The 25,340-nt window shown below is 33.2% G+C and overlaps 1 protein-coding gene and 2 long non-coding RNA genes across 3 annotated transcripts in view; 1 reads left to right on the forward strand and 2 right to left on the reverse strand.

Moving 5' to 3' along the window:
* LOC103909619 (uncharacterized) overlaps nt 1-25,340 on the forward strand; it is a 51,845-nt gene that overhangs the window by 4,543 nt on the left and 21,962 nt on the right. The window lies entirely within an intron of this gene.
* Nucleotides 1,977-25,340, reverse strand: part of LOC137488954 (V-set domain-containing T-cell activation inhibitor 1-like) — a 29,862-nt gene continuing 6,498 nt past the window's right edge. Inside the window, exons 2-5 of the mRNA XM_073937751.1 lie at nt 10,252-10,295; nt 9,852-10,178; nt 8,603-9,682; nt 1,977-3,686 (exon numbers count right to left, since the gene is read on the reverse strand). Of these exons, the coding sequence (XP_073793852.1) occupies nt 9,498-9,682; nt 9,852-10,178; nt 10,252-10,295 (556 nt within the window). The 3' untranslated portion in view covers nt 1,977-3,686; nt 8,603-9,497. The remainder of the gene's footprint in view (nt 3,687-8,602; nt 9,683-9,851; nt 10,179-10,251; nt 10,296-25,340) is intronic.
* Nucleotides 3,706-8,594, reverse strand: LOC103909618 (uncharacterized). The gene is made up of 6 exons (NR_170292.1): nt 8,379-8,594; nt 8,024-8,070; nt 7,810-7,910; nt 7,385-7,454; nt 6,796-6,897; nt 3,706-4,522 (listed from the first exon to the last, which is right to left on the reverse strand). It is a non-coding gene; the product is annotated as an uncharacterized lncRNA (long non-coding RNA).

Raw genomic sequence — 25,340 nt, forward strand, 5'->3', positions numbered from 1 at the left:
TAAAGTGCGTGTCTCCATAGAGTTTTCTAACTGGTAAATGACATGATCTAGTGTTATATATAATCAGTGCGAGTTCACGTGTCCATGACTTAGGGAGGCGTACATGGGGACGGCAGCGGAGGGTCATAAAATTTCTAAGCTATTACGCTAATGCTAGCATACTGGCAGATCTCCTACTGCACCTTTAACAGAGCAAGGAAATTTTGACAGTATGTCTAATAATATTTTTTTTCTTATTTATTTTATTTTGGCTAGAATAAAAGCAGTTTTTAATTTTTTAAAAGCCATTTTGAGGTCAAAATTATTAGCCACTTTAGGCTATTTTTTTCGATAGTCTACAGAACAAACCATCATTATTCAATAACTTGCCTAATTACCCTAACCTGCCTAGTTAATCTGATTAACCTAGTTAAGTTTTTAAATGTCACTTTAAGCTGTATAGAAGTGTCTTGAAAAATATATAGTAAAATATTATTTACAGTCATCATGGCAAAGATAAAATAAGTCAGAAATGAGTTATTAAAACAACTAATTAGAAATGTGTTAAATAAATCTTCTCTTCGTTAAACAGAAATTAGAGAAAAAAAGGGGGGGCTAATAATTCAAGGGGGCTAATAATTTTGACTTCAACTGTATATCCATAAATAAAAGGGATGCTCTGATCGTTCGGTTGAAAATCGGTATTGTCCCGTAATCAAATTTGTATATATATATATATATATATATATATATATGTATATATATATATATATATATATATATATATATATATATATATATGTATATATATATATATATATATATATATATATATATATATATATATATATATATATATATATATATATATATATATATATATATATATATATATGTATATATATATATGTATATATATATATGTATGTGTATATATATATATATATATATGTGTATGTGTGTGTGTGTGTTAGGCAGCAAGCTAACTAATCTAACCAGCCTTGAAGGACACAAATTTCAGTGTTTAACATAACATCAGTATGAAAGAATGTATTCCATTAAACTAAAACTGCTAGTAGGTGGCAGTAAATGTTTCAATCATTAACTTATTGATTCCTTATTGAATTATTTCAAATGGTTGAATCATTTGGATATTAATAATAAATTGTTGTTTTAAATGAATGACTGAATCATTTGTTAAAAACACAGATTCATTCATGCATTATTTCTCAAATATAACAGTACTAATTTATATTTAACGTGCATATAAAATGAAGACAGAAAAGATAAAAAAAGAAGAAAAAGTAATAATATAAAAAATATTTGTAAGTATCTAGCTAGCCACAATTACCCGTTTTATGGCATTACTAGAAAGGAATATTTGGAACCTTTATTTTTAATTGCAATAATAAAATATAAAGCATGAGATGAAACTGCCAAGAAAAATAATACAAGAAGAAAAAAAATAATCATTAAAGTGGTCAGAATGTCAGTCCAAACCCAATTTTTTGTGCATATCTGATATTTGTAAGCTGATCATACTTATCAAACTTGAACACCCAAAAAGAAAACAAAATTAAGCTAACTTTACAATGTTTGTGGTTTGAAATTCTACTTGAATTGCATTTCTAGAAATGTTTCAGTGTAATCACTTGGATATAGATAGCACTTATATTATATTTAAGCAGCAAAATGAATCAAGTTCTGCCACAGTAATTTAAAGGGGTAAATGTCAGTCAAGTTTACATTATTTTGTGCATTGGATTCCAATTTAATAAAAAATATTTTAAAAATTCGATTAATGTAATAATTTAGAAAAAAATGGCATGTTTTATTTTGTTTTAATTTTAGAGCTAGGGTTCTGCCATCTTGGAATGTTGCGGTGTCTGACATCACGGGGCTGGTGCAGTTCCCTTAGCTGAAAAGATACAGTGGAAGTAATGGACTAAACACGGAAAGCCTAATTTAACTCAATGCGTGAAGTTGTGGTTGTGGAGCTGGCGCAAATACAAACATCAGATGTGTGTCTAATATAAAAGAATAAATATTTATTATTTTTTTCTTTTTTTCGCTTTCAATTACCGATCAGTTGATGCGCTTTGGTCCACTATACGCTGCCTGACTGCCTGTCTGGGTTTTAACCATGCTAGTAACACTGAACACAGAGACTAACTTAACCCAATGCGTGAAGTTGTGGACATGCATCGTAGAGCTGGTTTAAATACAACAAATACAAGCATTTAAGAGTCTTCAGTTGTGTATTTTTTTTGTTAACACTGTTCATTTGATGCGCTGTGGTCTACTCTCTCACAATACTCCAGCGCTGCCTGACGAGGAGATTTCCATTTAGACTAATGCAGCAGTTAAAATGATACATAACTTCATGCTTTACTAAGTCATGACATTGTGGATTATGTCAACACATATTCCCTTTTCAAGTCGATCAAGTCGAACTCTCAATGTGTATGAAGGACAAAGAACTGCCATGTGAAAAAAGGCACCAATCGTAGTTTGGTTTGAATACGAGATGAGGTGAGGGCTGTAGTAGTGAAAAGTGAAAGTACCTGCCTCCATTATGTCAGCACCGGACCTGGTTGAAACCCAGACAGGCAGTTAGGCAGCGTAATACAGAGAGTTGACCAAAGCCAGTCAAATGATCCGTAATAAAAAAAAAAATAGACACACATCTAATGCTTGTATCTGCACCAGCTTCACGTCCACTACTTCACGCATTTAGTTAAACTAGGCTTTCCAGTCTCCGTGTTTAGTCCTTTACTTCCATTGTATCTGTTCAGCTGAGGGAACAAACCAATCCAGAACAAACCACTTTAACATGAAATGTTTTTTTTTTTTACTCAGCTCTGCTCTGTAATACAGTTTTAAAAAGAGACTAACGTGAGAGTAGGTGAAGGTAAATGTTTTTATGAAATTACTAAATCATTCAGTCAATTATTTCAAAAGTTTAATTAATTCAGAAATTATTATGGTCCATTAAATAGATTTTGGTTCAAAACACAGATAAAAATGCTTGAACATCGCTCTTATCAGTAATGTCATGCAGGTAGTGAAGTGATAACTTTTGCTAATTAAAATGTTTTGAGATCGAAATAAAAGTAAAAAAAATAAAAAATAATATAACTCATTGGATGAATTGAGGGCAGGATTTCCATCAAATAAATTTGTTTAGCACCAACTAAAGAAAAAACTATTTACACAACTAAATGCAATTGAGTTGGTCTAACATAATTTTATCAATTAAAAGTTTAAACACATTTGTATTTTATTTAACTTAAACTCAAAGGTCTCATAGTATAATGTATGTCTATTATATGTTGTACATTTCGAAGTATAAAAGTTTTATTTGAAGTTATCTTAAATTAACTAAAAGAGCCGTTTTAAGCATATTTCACAAGTTAAGTATACAGTTGATTGAGACTGATCTCTGAACTAATTTTAGGGCAGGTATTGCTCACTGAGCAAAGCAACAAACTGCATTTTGCTAATTAAGCTGCCAACACCCAAAGCATGGGTGCTTCTGCAAAGTGGTAATCTCGAAACTTTACAGTAAAATCTTCTAAATCTTCAAACTAAATTGAAGATTAAACTATAACAAGTCTTTCTGTTAACTTTAAACACCTAAGACTACTTTTATTGTCAACATTTCCCTCTCTTTATTCAATACCATGCAAAGCATGCTGGGAACTACACTGTAAAAAAATTCCCTGTAAAAAAACGGTAATCTACTGGCAGCTGTGGTTGCCATTATCATACTGTAAAAATATGGTGCCCTACCGTTTTTTAAATTACCAGCATGATACTGTTTTTGTTAGCAACAGTATTCTACTGTTGTGGAACTGTAAAAATACAGTGCCCTACCATTTTAAATTAACAGCATGATACTGTTTTGTAAGATACAGCATACCACTGTTATTCTAATGTAAAAATACAGTGCCCTACCTTTTTTACATTTTATCTACAGCATGCATCTGTTATTTAGAAGCATACAGCTGTTAAATTACAATCCATATTTAACCATATTATTTCAGATTAAAATGATTCAAAAAGAGAAATAAATCCAAGTTATATTTCACATTTTTTATTTTCAAACAACACAAAATAAAATCTGCATTGTGTTTGTGAAAACATTAAGCCAAAGAACAGGCAAAAATTGTAAGTTCTCCAGAAATGTTAAGATCATATTCAGCATTGTACAACAAGAAGCAACTTACTGAATGTCATAGAAAAAATTTATAAATAGCCACTTTACAATTTAGTCTTGGATATAAAATATAAAAATATATAGCCCCAAAATGAGCTTCAGCAAATAAAGAAAAAAAGGCCTCTGTGTTGCAAAAGTAGGGGGTTCAAGCTAGCTGCATTTTAAATAAAGTCCCATTCAAAGTCCATTAGTTTCTTTAAAAGGTTTGAAACCTTGGGGTTTACAGTCATGGTCTTCTTCTGAACTGTCTTGCCAGTTTTTTTTGACGTCACATTTCCTCTCACAGCCTTGGTTCCCCTCTCTGGATTTATGCCAGCAAAGCATCTGAATAATAAGAATAAAAGATTTTCTGTGAACAAGGTATTTAAAACTGTATGACTTACAAAAAGAAATAAACTATCTGCAAAAGTGATTTTCTGTTCTGAAAGAAAATTTTAGTGAAAAAGCACATGCATTTTTGCAGCACTAAAATGGTTTTCCCTGAAAAAAGGTTATTATTATATGATGAAGATTAAAGACATGAAAAGGGCATTCAAATGTTAAAATGTTTGATTTTTGAACAACACCAGTGACGTGTGTGTACATAGTTAAAGTCCCTATTTGCTATATGTACAGTTGAAGTCAGAATTATCAGCCCTTTTTTTTTAATTATTTATTTTCATTATTTTCCTAATGATGTTTAACAGAGCAAGGAAATGCTCACAGTATCTGATAATATGTTTTTTTCAGGAAAAAAGTCTTGTTTTATTTTGACTAGAATAAAAATAGTTTTAATTTTTTTAAATATTGATTTTAAGGTTAAAATTACTAGCCTCTTTAAGCTATATAATGTTTAGATAGTCTATAGAACAAACCATTGCTATATAATGACTTGCCTGATTACCCTAATCAGCCTAGTTAACCTAATTAACCTAGTTAAGCCTTTAAATGTCACTTTAAGTTGTATAGAAGTGTCTTGAAGTATATCTCGTCAAATATCATTTACTGTCATTATGACAAAGAGAAAATAAATCAGTTATTAGAGATGAGTAATTAAAACTATTATGTTTAGAAATGTGTAGAAGAAATTCTCTCCGTTAAACTGAAATTGGGGAAAAAAATAAACAGGGGGCAAATAATTCAGACTTCAACTGTATATAATATAATATATATTTTTTTCCCCCAATTTCTGTTTAACAAAGAGAAGATTTGTTCAACATTTCTGAACATACTAGTTTTAATAACTAATTTGTAAAAACTAATAACTGATTTCTTTTATCTTTTCCATGATGACAGTAGATAATAATTGCCTATATTTTCTTAAAATACTAGTGTTTAGCTTAAGGTGACATATAAACGCCTAACTAGGTTAATTAGGTAAATTAAAGTCATTGTATAACGATGGTTTGTTCTGTAAACAATCAAAAATATGTATTGCTTTAGGGGACTAATAATATTGACCTTAATATGTTTTAAAAAAAAATAAAAACTACTTTTATTCTAGCTAAAAATCTGAAAAAAATTCTCCAGAAGAAATAATATTATCAGAAATTCTGTGAAATATTCTTTGCTCTGTTAAACATAAATATGTAAATATTGAAAAAAGAAAAAAAAATCAAGGAGGCTAATAATTTTGACCACGCACGCACGCACGCACGCACACACACACACACACACACACACACACACACACACACACACCACATATAGTGTTCAGCATAAATGAACAGCCCCTTTAAAAAATGTATATTTCTATAAATTCCTCAGTGAATATAGACAAATATATATTGGTGCATTTAAACAAAATAGTTTTATTAAACAGAGTAATATTTTTTTCCTGTTTATTATTAAAGTTGTATTTATTTTTTTTTCATCAAAATATTCAAAATATTCACTGCCGTGTACTAAGTTTATTAGCTCCAATTTTGGCTTTGACTAATCTAATGTTTATGCACAAATATATAATTGTAAAGCATTCTATTCAAAATATTAATCTGAAGGACAGATTTTTTAGAGGTCATGTTTAAAAAGGCTATTCTGCTCACAAAGGCTGCATTTATTTAATCAAAAATAAAGTAAAAATGTTGAATTTTAAAGTGTTACTACTAGGGATGTAACAGTATCAGAATTTCACTGTACGATAATACCTCGGTATGAATGGCATACTTATTGAATAATTTACAGGCAAAACAAAACTAATGAAAAGACTCGAAAAAAGTGCCAAAAGTGTTTATTTACCTTAGCACTGAACATATCAATGACATACCAATTAGCCATCTATCTGTAAGTTTCGAAACAGGAAATTCAATTTTTAAATTTTAATAACAAAAAACTATTAAACTATATATATATAAAAAAAGTTTCAATTTAGTATTGTTGAAAACTCATCACATTCAACATTTAATCACTCACATAGATAGAGATGGGTTTTTTAAAGAAATGATCATATAACCATAATCTGGTAAAAGCTGGGATCTCTGGGCATGTCTGATTCCAAACTTTTCACTTGTAGTGTATACACACAAACACACATGTGACAAGTTGGACATAACAATATTCTATTCCATGAAGTCCTCATGCTAAATTAAACAAAAAATATGTAAGTGCAAACATATTACCTTTGAAGGAATTCCAGTGTGCATGCTCTCCCTCACAGATTACTTTGCCTTCCATGCTGATCATCCATTGTTTTATCCACTGGCCCAAAGTATCATCTGAACCTTTAATAAATTGGTTGATTAAAGTATTATTTAGAAATTATTCTGGAGATTAATTCTGTGATTTATCATTTGTTTTGAAAGGCTTGGTGTAGAAAGGGCCATGATAAAATTATGCAAGACGTGATAAAGCCATACAATATAATTTTTCAAAGTTAAAATAAATATTTAAATAATTATAATAAGCAACTACATCAAACCAGGTAATCTGAGATTCAAAGATAATGAAAAGTGACAGAATGTCTTAAGCATGTGTTAAAACATTGACAATAGTATGTCAATAGTAATACTAAAGGATAACTAGGCTTCTAAAAGGCAAGTTTATTTCTTTGGGTATCAGATCAAAACAAATACATACATTTCTAACTAAATGAGACTTTGCTTTAATGAATTAAAAATTAATGAATCTATTTCGTCAAATACAAACCAGCAAAGTCTATAGCGGGACACAAATTAGATTTTTTACCTATCTTAATCAAAAAATACTTACCAGGAAGAATCAAATGAGGAGTCACAGGCAGGTTACCCATCTTTTCAAGATTAGCAGTGGTGGCAGACATCTATTGGTCAAAAATGAATTGTAAAGAATTTTCATTATAATAGCAGTTACTCCTTACTCACATTATCAAAAAGATTAAAAGCTCTGCCACTTTAGGTAACATTACCAAGCATAAAATCTGATCGTAACTCTAGTCAATTTCTATATAAACCAACTGCAATAACGTAAAAATAACAAAGGTCTCACTCAATCTTAAAATGTTATTTTTAGAAGCACCGGAGTTGCAAATGAAAAGGTGTATCTGTAATAAAATGGACCAAATTTGCAAGTTACACATGTAACCACATGGAAAAAAAAAAAGATTCTGTACAATCTTCACTCAAAGTTCATGTAAAATCTAGGTTTAACATTCTTACCTGTGTGTGATGTGAAAATGAGTCCTCCAGCTATCGTTAGCTTGCTAAATTAGGCTAAAGTTACCCCCTTTCTCTTCTCAAGACATTCACACGGTCGGATCCTGCAATTAAATAAACAGGTGCTTTGGTTATGTGTTGATTGGATGTTTATGGCATGATATTTAAATTTAATAAGTAATTTAAAGATAGTACGTTTACAGATATAGCTTCTTACCTCGTCGAAAATATCCAAATTATCCAATTATCCTTTCTTGTAAGTACCTTGGAGTTTCAAACAGAGGCACGCAGTTCAAATCTGTCATAAAATGCAGGGCAATGTACCAGTTCATGTAACCACAAATTATAACTATCAACATTTGCACTGTTCCTAAAAGTTCAGGTAAAATATCCATCCAGGCTCCAGGAGATGTGAGGACTAACGTTACCGAGTCCTTATGCTAATCTTGCTTTTCAAATTCACACAGTCAAATCATTGTTGCAGTTGTGTGTTTATTGGATGTTTACATGTGATTTTAAAAAATAACAGGTACTTTACAGATAGTTAGTCACATTTGGAGCTGCAAACTTACCTCATGTAGATAATCCAAAATGGCGTCTTGTGTACACAGAAAAAAATATGGTATAAAACCGTTAAATTACAGTGCCCTTACTGTTGTTGCTCAACCACTCAAACTGAAGTGAGCAAGTCTTCCCATGATGCATTGTAAAAAATGGCAACTTGCTGTTTTTACATTAAAACAGTATTTTGCTGTTTATTTTCATCGTAAATTTACAGGAATTTTTTACAGTGTACAAATACAATAGCTAGCACAAAACATTTCATTTAAGTGGACTGAAGATAAAACAAATAAACTGGCCAAAGAAATTACAAGAATCGTGTGGTTTTAGCTAATTTTTAAACAGGTAGTTTGAACAAGCACCAGTAATCATTTTTTGAGTATAAATAATAATGACCACCCCAGCTGTAATACTAAAGCACATTAACACTTGCACTCGTGAAAGCTCTTTAACTCTCCTAATAAACTAAAAGATGCAAAATGAAATGTATGATGTGAAATGAAAGACACTATATTGCTTGTAAGCTTGCTTATAATTGACTATAATACCCATGTATATTTAAAAAGCAATAATTATATGGTGCAACCAGATAATTCTGTTTGTGAATGTTTGTTGAAATGTTTTTTTTTTTTTTCATTGTTGGCAAAAAATGCTTTTGAAAAATGCATGTTCATATCCTTTTAAATGCGTTAAAAAGCTGTCCTTCCACCTCATTAAAACAGATGTGCTCAGCTGTAAATTTGACACAGCCCAGAGCAGTGGTGTTGTAGCGTTGCCAGCAGCACTAAGTGACAACAGAGTAAATATAAAAGTTAAATAAACAGTGCTTTGTGGTTTTTTGGGGAGTCTAACAGTAAACAAATGTTAAAAATGTAACAATCAAATGTTAAATAACAATGGTGATCATTGTATATATAATTTTATACAACAAAATAAAATCTTTTTCTTTTAATTTTTAATAAGAAAAATTTAATCCTGCAATGTGACTATTGAAGATACTCACATTGTGATATTGAAGCTCAATTACATTGTTCAGCCCTATCATCACACAACAATAATTAGCAATCAGACGCAGAAATAATGGGATTTGGACTGATAGTGTGAACTAAACTTTACCTGCTACATTTGTGTCAGTGTTCTTTAGGGTCTTCAGTTGTGACACCTGAGAATGAAGGAGCTTTAGTTTTTTTCCAGTAAATTATGATTGAGGCTATTAAAACAATTGCTACAGGTAATAAAATCCAAAGCCAGTATAAGGAAGATGAAGTCTCCTCAGGTGTTGCTGTTGGATCAATTGTTGCGTTTCTTTTTTGATCTGTTGATTGGCAAAAAAAAAAAAAGGTTTGAAAGAACACATCACCTCAATGTGAAGAGGCAACAATTTCATCTGTAAGAAGCAGCATTCCATCTAGTCAAGTATTACATTTTTGTTATTTAATTCATCAATTATATTACATATTGCGTAATCAAGTAGTTTCACACACCTTTGATGATCAGTTGTACAGTTTTATATTCATCTGTGGGTGTGATGAAGCAGTTGAACTCTCCTGTATCCATGTGTTGTAGTTTGTTGAGTTTGATGGAGAAATTTCTTCTGGAATACTCCATAGGGAAAGAGTCAGTTCTGTCCTTGTATTGTTGGTCCTGTTCTGCAAGTGAATCTTTACCCTTGACAATTTCATACACAATCTTGCTGTTATTGTGTCTCCAAAACACAATACAATCTTGAAATTTAACATCAGGTGCAGCTGAAGAGCACGGCAGGACAACAGAACCACCGATAACACCCTCTACTGTGTCCAAAGGAGACACTGAAATGACAAACACATTAAACACAGTTCATGGCAATAATTTATATTTATAGTATGTAGTTCATATGCTCACCTGTGTTTATGAACACTGCTAACATACAGATGAAGCACTGTGATCTGTAGAAAAAAAATTAAGCTTAATCAAATGAGCACAACACTGGCAAATGAATTATTTTAGATTGATTGCTCGCTCACTCAGCAATGAAAAAAAAATAATTAGGTTAAATTAATTAACCTCTTAATTAATTAGGCCCAAGGTGTTTTTTAAATGCATTTTTTTATTTCTCTTTGCTATTAGGGCTTATTGGAATGTAATTAGAATAAAAACCTAAGTATCATCTTTTGATATGATGTACTTTTAGAAAAAGAATTCCATATATGAGGACTTGCGGTCCGAATTTACATAAAACACTTTTTTCTTACAGTTTTTTAATGCATATTTAACTTAGTCAAAAAAATTCTATTAGAGAGCAAAAACTTTTTTGCTAATTTTGGAGTTAAAAATAATTTTTGGGACATTTCATATGCTGCACAAAAGTTGCAGGACTGCACTGTATGTCTATAACAAAATATAAAACATCCGAAGTATTTAAAATGGCCACTTAAGAGATAAAATGTGCAGTGAGGTGAGGTTAAAAAATCAGTTTCTCTGTGATTAAGTAAAACATTGTTTTTATTTATTTTGGTGATGTGATGTTTTATTTTTTTAGTTTATTATTTTTTTTCAGACAGTTCATTTTAATGATTAAAAATAAAGGCTATAATATAATTATGTCATTCTGGATGATATAATGACTATTGTCCCAGGCCATACAGAGTATCCCGGGACTCAGCATATTAAAAAAAAAAGAACACAATCATGATTACAGTAAGTTAATACATCACCATGATCCAACACGTTTCATACAATTATGTTTTGCAACTAAGCGGTTACAAATAAAAAGAATCCATGTAAATATAATGATCAACTAAACTAATTAGCATTTTCCAACAGCTAAAACACAGCTTTCAAATGAATAAGAAGTGTTGGTATTTTTAATAATTTTAATAAGGTTTCATATTTTTTTAATGTATTGTAAACCTGTTTGTTTAGTTAGGAGTGCAGTGCACTATTCTGTTAATAGGCTATGCTATTAAATGTTTCTGTCGCATAATTTCTGATGTAGACATTCAAATTTGTGTTGCACCTGGTTAGGACTCTGTGTGAGGGCCACAAATAGGGATGCAACGATTATAGATTTTGGTTGTACGATTATAGTCTGAAAAATAATCATGGTTATTACGATTATTATGCATTGATTATTTTCAAACCCCACTTGTTTAGCAAATAAGATGAAAACTCATATTTTAAAGTGTTATTTATTGCTTAGTTTATTATTAAGTGTTAATATAATCTATACACCCACTAATGATGAATGAGCACCACTGCAACTGGTATATTAACGGATTTATTGTATTTTGAAAACAACAACAATTAGGACTAACAAAAACCAGAAACAACTATCAAACTAATACTGTGATGACTTACTAATATTTGTGCAATGATTCCAAAACGAATGTCTAATAATTATAAATTATTAATGATGATGTATAATACTAACAACAATACTAACAATCAATTACATTTCTCATTATTCTGCTGTCTTGAATGTGCTTGAATGAGAGTTATCTGCTATAAAAAGTCCTACTGTTTTGAAAAAGTTTATGAAAAATTTATTTGTGGTTTGCATCAAACAAAAATGAAGCAGTAAGAAATGTTTATTTTGCACTCTTGTTTTATTGTTTTATATGCTGGTCAATTTATTAAACAGAAAAAATTAAAAAAAGAAAGAAAGAAAAGTCTCACTTCTGCACATTTTTAAAAGTTTTGGTTTGGGTTTATGTCTTTTTAAAAATGCTCAGTCTCGTTATGAGCTGATTTTCATTTCTCTGTTTTTGTGGAAAACAGCAGGCGAGTCAGCAGACCCATATAAGCGGGGCAGAGCAGGATTTTCGTGATGATCGCGAATTATTGTCCAGCCCTAGGTCAGCATATGAGTCGGCTAGGCAAACAAATCTTAAATTTTGAATAAATTACTTTTTAAAAGGTTGCCTATTATGTGTTGAATATATCCTTGTAATTAGGGATGCACCGATCCCAATACTTGGATCGGATATCGGTTTGATACAGCATGTTTTTGCTGTATCGGGTATCGGCCAGCTGGTACCGATCGAAATTAAATTTTTATGCATGTGCTATATTCTGTGTTTATAAGCAAACTAAGCCATGAAGGTAGCCTTTTATAAGGCACTAGAACGTTGTCATGTAGGCCTACTATATTCCAAATGTTCTGAAGTCGTTCTATAGTTTAATGTGAATTAAACGGATGTGAATTAATGTGAATTAAACAGATGAATACTGAAGTGCTCAAATTCATGTTCAGTTAAGCTTTTCCAGCCGCTGCACCTGTCAATCATTCTCTATTCATTCACAATTCAAACTGCTTGTCCCATTTATGACAACAGGAAAAACTCTCCAAGACTATTTGTTCCTGTTAGTTTAAAGGGAACATAGTTTATCCCTTTTTTATGATTTAATATTAATATTATGGTTCTTCTGAGTGTGCCAGTTTAGGTTCAGTTCAACACACAGTTCAGATGTTTTTTTTTTCATTATAATGTGTTAAAAAGTGTCATGTTGGGGGCATTTACACAGTTTGCTGTTTTGGGAGCGTGTTGCTTCACATGAAAATTCATTCACTGCAAAAAATGCTTTTCTTACTTAGATTTAAGAAGCATTTTTTAGACAAGCAAAACATATTGTCTTGTTTTAAGAAATAATATGCCAAAATGAAGCGAGTTTTTCTTTAAAACAAGCAAAATAATCTGCCAATGGGGTAAGCAAAATAATCTTGTTTTTCGATTTGTGATAAGATTATTTGGTAACACTTTATAATAACTACTAGGGGTGTAACGATTTATCGTTGTACGATTTATTGCGATGCAAAAATGTCTCGATATGCATCGTGGCGTTATGACGATTTGATTACGATATGACGTCCGTTTTCTCTTATTAGTTGAGCTGTTTGCACGTGAGCTACGTTCCACCTGCTGTCGCAAGTGAGTTCAGATTGCAGCAGCAGTAATGTTAGCAGACCAAGATGAGTGGAGCTGAAATAGAGGATGGCCCATCCTCTCAAAATCAGACGTCTGGCAACATTTCGGGTGTACAGTCATTGCTTTAGACTCGTCCGCTTTTTGACACGCATACTGGGTCACACATCCTAAGTTTTAAAGTCTTCACAGTGATTTACATACTTTGCACAGCGACAGGCATACCTCCTAATGGTGTTGAAAGAGTCACATACTGTATTTATAAGGTACAATTCACCCTAATATATCATTCTGTCTTCATATAATGATGTGTTGGCGGCCGCAAAATCACACATGACGTGAGCTGTTACTACAGAGGGCAGACAATAGGCTCGTTTGACTTGGCCAAAATCTGCGCAGAATTGATCACCGGTGATCACCGCAAGATGCATGCCGGTTAGAAATGTGTCCGCCTTGCCTTCGCCTCGCTCTGATGTCACGCTGACGTGCGCCAAAAAACTCTCGCGATCGCGAGGCGGGTACCTCGATAGAGCAGTCGGCCGCAGTTGCTCTCAAAAGACTGCGTTACCAAAAGCATGATGGGAAACGACTGGCTGACGACACAGCTTAATGCTGATTGGATGAGACTGACACATTACACTTTATTATCTTGTTTTACTAAGGTTTATACCTGGATTTGTTGAATACCTTTTTTTGTATTTTCGTTGATAATTAAAAAAAAAGTCATAAAGAGCGTTACATATGGTTATTTATTTAGATTTACATGCAAACAAAAACAAAATACATCTTTGTAAAACATAACGTGACCTATGTAATATAACTAAATGTTACTTATAAATCATTAGGATGTATGTGTGCTGTATTTTATTTCTCTCTCAGTTTTAAGTCCTGTTTGTTGTCATTTTCACTTTTTGTATGTTTGTGTGAATTTTGTATTGTAATTTTTATGCAGTGTTATTCAATGAAAGTCAATCCAATATATACATATATTCAGACATACAAAGGTAATCAGACTGTTTTGTATGACTGGGTGTAGTAAAAAAGACACACACGTATATGTATATGTATATGCATATGTATATGTATATGTATATGTATGTGAAGTCAAAAGTCATGTTTAATAGACCAAGAACATTTCCACAGTTTTTCCTACAGTCTAATAGTTTTTATTCTGGAGAAAGTCTTGGGCTGTTTATTTTAGTCTGGCTGGAGTAAAAGCAGTTTATATATACCCAATAAGCATGTCAATATAATTAACCCCCTAAGAGTTTATTTGTCAAACAAACATTTGTCATGACCTGTCACTCAAAAGCATCTTGCTATGGCTACTTCTATTATAATGTAGCCAAAATAGGTTTCTTGAAAGCTTTCTTGCTGTATAAGCTGTTTATTTTGTTATTCTTTTAACGTTTGTTGAATATACAGAATTATATTTTTAATACACCCTTTTAGTTAATGAGCTGTTCATCTTCTGTAATTCTGAACATTTTTTTTGTAAAAACTGTGATATTTCTATTGCATCCACTCCCATATTAAAAATACTATAGTAATGTATACTGTAGTGCTTTTGAACCATGTTATAAAATAGCCTATTTAAATTTTATAGTTGCTCTGGTATCACAACAATTATAAACACAACCCAATACTGAAAAAACATGTTCAAAATGCAATAATATTTACTATAAATCACCATAGTATTTTTTCATGAGGTCATTCGTCTGCGATAAAAAACGCGAACGAGATCTCCGCCACTGGTGACGATGCCAGGTGGGTAAACAGCGAGATTCAGCAGGTGTCCGACTTCTGATGTAATTTTTGAGCCCTCCTCTTACTGCGCACGCCTGCTCTCGTTTACAATGCAGCCAAGGCGAGGCGCACCTCAAACGAGCCTTATGATAGACGCGCGCGTATGGCAAGCCATTTTAGCATTTAAACCTTTGATCTGACTATCCATAAATATATTTAGAGATATCTCTAATTATATTTTGACTAGTCATAATTATAATTCGACTAGTCAAAATATAATTAGAGATATCTCTAAATGAATTTAATTGAATATGAATTACATATATTTATGGATAGTCAGAACAACGGTTTAAATGCTAAAACGGCTTGTCATACGCGCGCGTCTGCTTCAGTGAACAGAACCTGCAGGTTGTGACTAATAAAGTAGTAAACAACATTCAGTTTGTGGAACAGAGTGATCTTTCAGGAGCCGCGTGGGAATTATGAACAGCACTTAGCAGTGGAAATGAAACCGAAAACGTACACATTATTTAAACAACCATATCGCATTTTAGAGTTATGATTACAACGAGCATAAAGCTAAATTTGATACAGAGGTGCACAAAAATGCACGTCAACATGATACACTTAATAGCGCCGACATCAGCGACGCCGAAGAAATAGTAAACCTGCCTAAACTGCTGAAAAGAGCCACGACTGTCCTGTGTAATGATAAGACGGCCACCCTGTCACTCATCATGCCCAACATGAAGACAGCCATCCATAAAAACCTCTCAGACAGATACACATAAGTTCAGGATTATCATATAGAACTGCTGATTACCTGGAAATGTGGATTTTTTTTGCACACACAAAAAACGCAAGTGACCAAGCAAAGCCTTAAGCTCTTACTGTTAAATTCAATTGAATAGAAAGCTTATTTTTTTGCACCTTTACCTAAATTGTTCCTTAATTTTGTCTCTGTCATTTCAATAATATTTTTAAAGAAGTTTTTAAATTGTTTTATTTTCAGGCCTGTTTAATTTATTTTCTTAAAGAAGGTTCACTTTAACAAGTTGAAACAAAAGAAATACATAAAAAATAGTTTACTTGGTAAAATTTGCATTTCAGTTAAATTTTCCATTTTTATTCGAAATATCGTGATCGAATCGTGAACACTATATCGTGAACACTATATCGTGATACACATCGTATCGTGAGCTGAGTGTATCGTTACACCCCTAATAACTACACACTATAAATCATTTACTAAGCATTAGCAAATAGTGAATTTATTATCACTCAGAATGAGTTAGTAAATGATTAATAAACTATTGAAATTAATGTTTATATTTCTTATTATTCAGGCATATACTAATAGTTAACTAATGTGTTAATAAATACTTTATTAACTCAACTTCATCCAGTTTTGTGACCTAATCTAAAGTGAGGACTATTTATGCTTTATAAATCCCTTATAAATGACAAATAGAGTCTCAGTTAAATTCTAAATAGGAAAAAATGACATTATTCATTCCTATTAATTTAAAGATACACAAATGAAACTGTACTTAAAATAAAAAAATACATCTTCACAAGCTTATCTAAAATAAAATAACTGTAGAGTTAAAACATTACATTTTATTATATTGTTTAATTATGATATTGTTGTTTCATCCAGTTTTATGTCATATTTTGACACTCCTGTTATTCAGCAATGTTTAAACCTTACAGTAATTTTACTATTTAGATAATATTGCAAAGATTATTGTTCATATGATTCAGAGCCTTTAATTGTCATTCATAAGGGATTTATAAAGCATAAATAGTCCTCACTTTAGATTAGGTCACAAACTGCATGAAGCTGAGTTAATAAAGCATTTATTAACATATTAGTTACATATTAGTATATGCCTGAATAATAAGAAATATAAACATTAATTTCAATAGTTTATTAATCATTTACTAACTCATTCTGAATGATCCTAAAAACCGTCAACTACTCTGAAATACAATGGTTTGTAAATAATGCGATACTTAATTTAGTAATGAAAAATAAATCAATAACAAAGTATGAAAATACAATTATTAAGTACATTATATAGGTGCTTATAAGTGAAGAATAGAGCATTTGTAGCTGCAGTTATAAACTGCTTAATAACGTTTATTTATGTAGAGGTAATGCTTAACAGATAATGAATTCACTATTTGCTAATGTTTAATAAATGATTTATAGTGTGTAGCTAAAGTGTTACCGATTATTTTGCTTACCTCATTGGCAGATTATTTTGCTTGATTTAAGGAAAAAACTCACTTAATTTTGGCATAGTATTTCTTAAAACAAGACAATATGTTTTGCTTGTCTAGAAAATGCTTCTTCATTTGAGAACTTTTAGATATTTGGACTAGAAACAAGACAAAAAATCTAAGTAAGTAAGGCATTTTTTGCAGTGTTTCGGCTTCCCGCCCAACGTAACAAGGGGCGGAGCCAAGAGCTCACCCGCTCGGTGTTTTCAACAGACAGGCCAGCCTGATCTCACGAGAAAACGTAAGTATTTTACGTTTTGCCAGTTTAGTGGCTAATTCGTACGAACTCGTACGAGTTCAGTCGTCGATTTTAAAAAGGAGGCGTGGCACCTGACCCCACCCCTAACCCCAACCGTCATTGGGGGATAAGCAAATCGTACTAAATTGTACGAATTAGATCGTACGAATTCATACGAATTAGCCACTAAATGAAAAAGTTACGAATTGCCGTGAGATTGTGTTGGACAGGCAGACTATGAGAAGGAGCAGGAGTGAGAGGATCAGCATTCAGCCATACATGTACGACTCGGACACAGACCAAGCAGAGAGTACACAATCATTTGTGTCTTTGTATAGTTTTACAGACAACTGTGTGCTAGTTTAAAGTGCCGAGCTTGTACACTGAGACTATTAACCACGCAAACTGAATTAACTTTGACTGAGGCACCGGATGCGCCGCGACACAGCACACCAGATACTCTCTGTGGCGCGGCAGAAACATAAAGTGACCCGAATCGTAGCGCAACACAGAGAGGTGCTTCTGGTGTGTGACCTGCGGCAAGTTTTTTATTTTATTTCCAATGGAGAGATGCGCACATGAAGCAACGCACATGCACTTTTCCAGCTGCACCTAGTTAAGATCACAGGGAGCTTCTGTGACCTTGAGAAATGCAAACGGCCTAAGTTTAAGGTAGACGCAATATAAAGTACATGTTTGCAAACTTGCCTAAAGATACAACCAATAATTCCGATTAGATCGATAATGTGGAGAATATTAATCTTGTGTTGAGCCCAATGAGCCTTGCATCTAAAAATAGAGCAAGGATGTTCCGTGAATCAACAAACTGAGGATATGATGACAGGCCTGTTGATCAATATTGGTGGGCAGGGGGACCACACTTCTACATCAAGTTGCGGACACTCTGAAAAACGGGTCCACCGTTTTTTTGTTGTTAAATTGGAAAAAAAAAAGGACTGGGTGTGTTTATATAACCCCAATATGATGGTCTATACACTGTACTTACACACATGTCTGTCCAAACAGCTTGAAAGGTAGATTTTTTACCATAGGTGCCCTTTAAATAATCAGTGGAGAAATGCATTTAGTTCTGCATTAAATGGGTTCATTTTGATGCAACCTGGACTTCATTGCTGTTTTTAAGTCATGTTGCTGTGTCTGTTAGATCAGCAGATCGCATACACAACTGGAGTAGAGAGGGTTGTTACCTGCTCTTCACACACAAATTGCTTAATTAGAAAAGCCTCAATAATACATTGGACAGATCCTCAACAAACAGATTTCTTTCATTTGAGCTGCTGTTTTAAAAATTTCTGCAGATACCGGAGGGCTGTGCACTGTTAGAGCTGTAATCGGGCCATAAAAATTAGGCCCGATGGGGCCCGAGCCCGATAGGTACATTTTGATTGAAAGCTTTTTTTAAAGAACCTGTTTACAGCCCAACATTATTCAAATGTTCACATGCACACAGCTCTTTTGCCTTTTTTCAAGAACGAGTCATTTATGTTTTAACATAATTTATTTAAAACAAACGCAGGCTACAGGCAACTTGGAAGTTGGAACAAAGAAATAAAATAAGTCCTCTGTAACATCGTAACATTTCAGCACTCTAAATCGGTCTGGGTACATACACAGCCTTTAAATTGGTCAAGACACCAATGAAAAGAAGTCTTTCTTAACAAATTAAATTAAAATAAATTAAAAATATGATAGGTATTTGGCAATAACGAAATTAAGATAAAGGTTCTGCAATATTTGCTTCACCGTGGCCTAATGTCAGATTGTGAAGAGAAGTGGCGAAGCTAAATAATAAAATAATAGCCTAATGCCTGTATACTCTGTCTACATTATAATTTAATGGTTTAATTAATATTTATTTATAATTTAAAAACCCTTTACACACAACCGCAGTCAAAATCTTTCTTTTTGACTTCTCCATCATCATTTGTTTCACCTTTGCAGGGATGGATTTTAATGTTGTAACAAACTATTTGATTACTTTCTCGCGCTAATCGAAATGCATCACATGACTAGGCTATTAGTTTACCTACTGCGCAAGCCAAACCCAGCCTGACCCGACCCCGTCTAAAATGATAGAAATCAAACCTGAACCCACCCGTCAGCTCTACGCGTTGTGTCTCCGATGCATCAAGCACTTTTATTCACGTAAGATTAGTCTTACAATGAGTTTGTTCTCCTTCAGACTGGGTTTATTCTTCTGAGGGGAATACTTTATTGCTGCTAATAGTTTGTAAAGTCTGGCCCATTGTGGTCAAAGTAATTGATTATTTTAATAAAAGTGACGGGTGCAATATGGAATCATGGAATGTCATTAACAGAAAACAAATTGAGCCTATATAGGCTTCTCTGAAACTAAATTTTTCACTGTAGTTTTATTTATATTATATCTCTTTAGTACAGTTTGTGTTTTGGCGTCGAACCATATAAGCAGACCTTGTTTTGAACTTTCTTCATCTTACTCACGGCGAGATTTGGCGAGGGATTATTAAGTAAAACTAGCCTCAGGTGGTTTAGTTTAGTCTGCATCAAACCTGCAGGAAAATATCAGGCTTTGCTAAAAGGCTGATTATTTTTTACCAACAATGTTAATAGTGGTAGCCTATTGCAGAGTTCAAAGAAAAATCTTAATATTAAAAAAGGAAACATAAGCTAGACAGCACAAAAGATCAATGTCACAACGAATGCTCAAATAATGTACCCTAGTTTACAGCAAGCATGTTTTTAGTTAGATTGTGCCGCCTGTCATGTATAGGCTTGGAATGTTATTTTTTACTAAAGAAGATATATTATTTGAGGTATCACCAGAGCTATATAACCTGTATTATGCTTGGGAATAGGGATGCTCATTTAGGTTAATTTTGCCAACTGACAACTAAAGCTCATTAACCAAATATTAACAGTTAACAGATTACTATTAAAATATTATTTAATAAAAAAATAACTGTATTTCAAAATATTTATTTAACATGCAAACAGCATACAGAACATAACAGAGCATCTTCACACACCTTCAGTGTTTTTAGCAGCATAGAAAAACAATAAACCAAACAAAAAGAATAAAGTCAATCCTGCTCTATTTTTCACTTAAATTACTAGGGGTGTAACGATACACTCAGCTCACGATACGATGTGTATCACGATATAGTGTTCACGATATAGTGTTCACGATTCGATATGTATCACGATATTTGGAATAAAAATTGAAAATTTAACTGAAATGCAAATTTTACCAAGTAAACTATTTTTTATGTATTTCTTTTGTTTCAACTTGTTAAAGTGAACCTTCTTTAAGAAAATAAATTAAACAGGCCTGAAAATAAAACAATTTAAAAACTTCTTTAAAAAATATTATTGAAATGACAGAGACAAAATTAAGGAACAATTTAAGTAAAGGTGCAAAAAAATAAGCTTTCTATTCAATTGAATTTAACAGTAAGAGCTTAAGGCTTTGCTTGGTCAATTGCGTTTTTTGAAAAAAATCCACATTTCCAGGTAATCAGCAGTTCTATAAGATAATCCTGAACTTATGTGTATCTGTCTGAGAGGTTTTTATGGATGGCTTTATTCATGTTGGGCATGATGAGTGACAGGGTAGCCGTCTTATCATTACACAGGACAGTCGTGGCTCTTTTCAGCAGTTTAGGCAGGTTTACTATTTCTTCGGAGTCGCTGATGTCGGCGCTATTAAGTATATCATGTTGACGTGCATTTTTGTGTACCTCTGTACTCAAATTTAGCTTTATGCTCGTTGTAATCATAACTCTAAAATGCGATATGGTTGTTTAAATAATGTGTACGTTTTCGGTTTCATTTCCACTGCTAAGTGCTGTTCATAATTCCCACGCGGCTCCTGAAAGATCACTCTGTTCCACAAACTGAATGTTGTTTACTACTTTATTAGTCACAACCTGCAGGTTCACTGAAGCAGACGCGCGCGTATGGCAAGCCGTTTTTTGCGGCCGCCAATACATTATTATATGAAGACAGAATGATATTTTAGGGTGAATTGTACCTTATAAATACAGTATGTGACTCTTTCAACACCATTAGGAGGTATCCCTGTCGCTGTGCAAAGTAATTGAAAAAGCGGACGAGTCTAAAGCAATGACTGTACACCCGAAATGTTGCCAGACGTCTGATTTTGAGAGGATGGGCCATCCTCTATTTCAGCTCCACTCATCTTGGTCTGCTAACATTACTGCTGCTGCAATCTGAACTCACTTGCGACAGCAGGTGGAACGTAGCTCACGTGTAAACAGCTCAACTAATAAGAGAAAACGGACGTCATATCGTAATCAAATCGTCATAACGCCACGATGCATATCGAGACATTTTTGCATCTCAATAAATCGTACAACGATAAATTGTTACACCCCTGTAAATTACACATTTAAATTACAAAATGAAAACACTGACTGAATCCTTTCTAAGAACCGGCATAGACTGTTTGTCCAATCATGTTTTTTTCTTCCATTAACTAAAAATATTAGGCTACCTAAAATAGATCGCTCCACAGAAATATGCATTTAATTAATGCTCCGTTGTTATTATATAACAAAACCCCTTTTAACATTTTAATAGAAGTTATTAGTTTAAAGATTATGTCTTATATATGATTATGACTTAATTCCTCTGTCTCACTTGCGGTTCATGTGTGCGCACACTAGAGCTGCACAATTAATTGAAAAAAATCGCGATCTAGATTCGACCCCCTAGACTTGTTCCTGGAGGGCCAGTGTCCTCCGGATTTTAGCTACAACCCTAATCAAACACACCTGAACCAGCTAATCTAGGTCTTACTAGGTATACTTGAAACTCCCAGGCAGGTGTGTTGAGGCAAGTTGGAGCTAAACACTGCAGAGACCGGTGCCCTCCAGGACTGGGATTGGTGACTCCTGCCCTAGATGATCTTAATCCAGCATTTCTATGTTTCTGTCAATCATATTTTCAAGTTCAGGAGAGAAGAAAAGGCGGCTGCATGAGTCTTTTCATTGTTTCACATACATTGCTTAGTGACATGGACACCTCCAAATGATGTTAATGAGTCACATACTGTATTTATAAGGTATAATTCACCTAAAAAATTAATTTTTGTCTTCATATTATGCTGTATTCGCGGCCGGGAAATCACATGTGACGTGAGCTGCTAACCGTGAGCTGTTATCATATACAGGGCGCGCGCTCTACTTAATGATAGACACACGTGCGTCTACTTAAGTGAACAGAACCTGCAAATGTTGTGAGTAACAAGTGTTGTAAATAATATTGAGATTAGGGCACAAAGTGATAGTTTAGGAGCCGCGCGCGAAGTATGAACAAGCACTTAGCATTCAAAATGAAACCGATTGTGTGCCCTTCATTTAAATGATCATCGCATTTTAGAGTTACGATTACGACAAGCATTTCATATGTTTTTTTCTTTCATAGCTGTTACGAACACTGTCACAACATTAAATAAGGGAAAAGACAAACAGATCAGTCTAGGGGTTTTATTAATTAAACAACCTAATATAAATAAAGTGTGGGGAGAAAACACAATAAACAAAGTCTGAGAACAAAAGGAGCACAACTCCGCGTCTCAAAAAAATCGCCCAGCCCTATGACCCATGGTTAATCCGGGCTCAAACAAACCTTGTCGTCGTCTTGATAAATAGCCACAAAGCCATGGAGTAGAGCAGAATCTACCCTGTGCCTCGTAGTTTTTTTACGAGTCAGTCTGAAGAGCGAGCGGTTTCGCTTTCTTGCTTACGCTCGCTGCGCGTCTATATCTGAAATAACAAACTTCTTGAGCTGATAATAATAATGTGCGCTTGATTATTGACAAGCTTTAGAAACCCTATTCTGTGAGAAGCTGACAAACGCGAGAATGACACATACAGCAAGAAAGGAACGTGAGAGTGGAGCGCAGAAAAAAAGGGGAAGCCAAGGAGCACATTATTTCTTCAGCAAACGTAAACAAACTGCTTAGTTTTAATTTTTATCATCACCTTTTGGACTAATAAGAACTGGGAATGATGGAATGACTCTCTAATAGAGGCTACATGTGCTGCTGAAGATTACAGACACAGATGAGAGGTTTTCACTGACTGTAGGCTATACTTTGTGTTGTTTTGAACCTAATTAAGGATGAAATGTATGCTGTGTGTACTTTTTCTGTAGTTGGTAATAGAGCTGCACGATTCAGGCTAAAATGAGAATCGTGATTTTTTTGCTTAAAATAAAGATCACGATTTTCTCACAATTCTGTAGATGTAAAATGAAGGCATGGTAAAAACAAACATATGGCACAACATCGATAATAATATTATGTGTAGATCTACTGGATTTTTATAAATAATTCTATTCTACTAATAATAATTTTGATGTTGAATTATTATGTTTGAGATATATGCTTGCAATCTGTCATTGACAACATTATTAGACAGTTTTATTTACTGGTAAAATCAGACATTTGTCATTATCAGATTATATTCAACAATATATAGGCTAGAGTAGTTATACTGACACTGTAAACATTTATTTTCATGCACAACTGTGTGTTCGCTATGAAAGAAAAAACATATCAAATGCTTGTCATAATCATAACTCTATAACGCGATATGATCATTTAAATGAAGTGCACATTTTCGGTTTCAATTTGACTTCTAAGTGCTGTTTATACTTCGCTCGCGGCTCCCAAACGATCACTTTGTGCCACAAACAGAATATTATTTACAACTTTATTACCTGTAACTCACAACATTTGCAGGTTCTGTTCACTAAAGTAGACACGTGTGCGTATATCATTAAGTAGAGCGCGAGTGCGCCCTCTCTGTGATAACAGCTCACGGTCTGCAGCTCCCGTCACTAATATGTAACTAATATGTGATTTCCCAGCCGTGAATACAGCATAATATGAAGACAAAAATTAAATTTTTAGGTGAATTATACCTTATAAATACAGTATGTGACTCATTCAACATCATTTGGAGGTGTCCATGTCACTGAGCAATGTATGTAAAACAATGAAAAGACTCGTGCGCCCGCCTTTTCTTCTCTCCTGAACTTGAAAATATGATTGACAGAATCTTAGAAATGCTTGATTAAGATCATCTAGGGGGTCGAATTGAGATCGTGATCTTTTTACGATTAATTGTGCAGCTCTAGTTGGTAACATATTGGGGACTGTAAGGGGCTGTATGTGTTTATATCATTTATTTATTTATTTAATAGAATTACAGACGTTACAGTAGGCTGTTTCGCACTGTCATTGAGCTGCAGTAATAGTCAACTCATGTTTATAGAAAAGTTAGTAACAAACATTTTTACAGTATTTACAGTATTTATATAATAGGTATTTACAAGTATTTATGTGTGTAAAGCGTCTGTTTTGTGAGAAGTGGGGTGAATTCGGGTAATCTGGGACACTTTTTGTAATTTTGAATTCAGCTCTCTATTTCAATGTCTGTCTAACTAATTAGAACCACATATGAGACTTTTCTGAAATCCCTAAGATGTTTTCTAACCACCTAAGAAAACATAATATAGATATTATACTGAGAAGAACCATGCCACACCTATTAGTATTTATTTGTCAAAAACAAAAATTCTGCCTGAATTTGATAATCTGGGACAGGTCACTTCGTAATCTGGGACATTATGTATTTGAGCTGAAAAAGTATACATTTGCCATATTTATGCATGCCAAACTCAATTTTACCAATTTTAAAAAAGTGTGTGTGTGTGTGTGTGTGTGTGTGTGTGTGTGTGTGTGTGTGTGTGTGTGTGCGCGTGTGTGT

Source organism: Danio rerio, chromosome 22 (genome assembly GCF_049306965.1).
Source record: "Danio rerio strain Tuebingen ecotype United States chromosome 22, GRCz12tu, whole genome shotgun sequence".
NCBI lineage: Eukaryota > Metazoa > Chordata > Actinopteri > Cypriniformes > Danionidae > Danio > Danio rerio.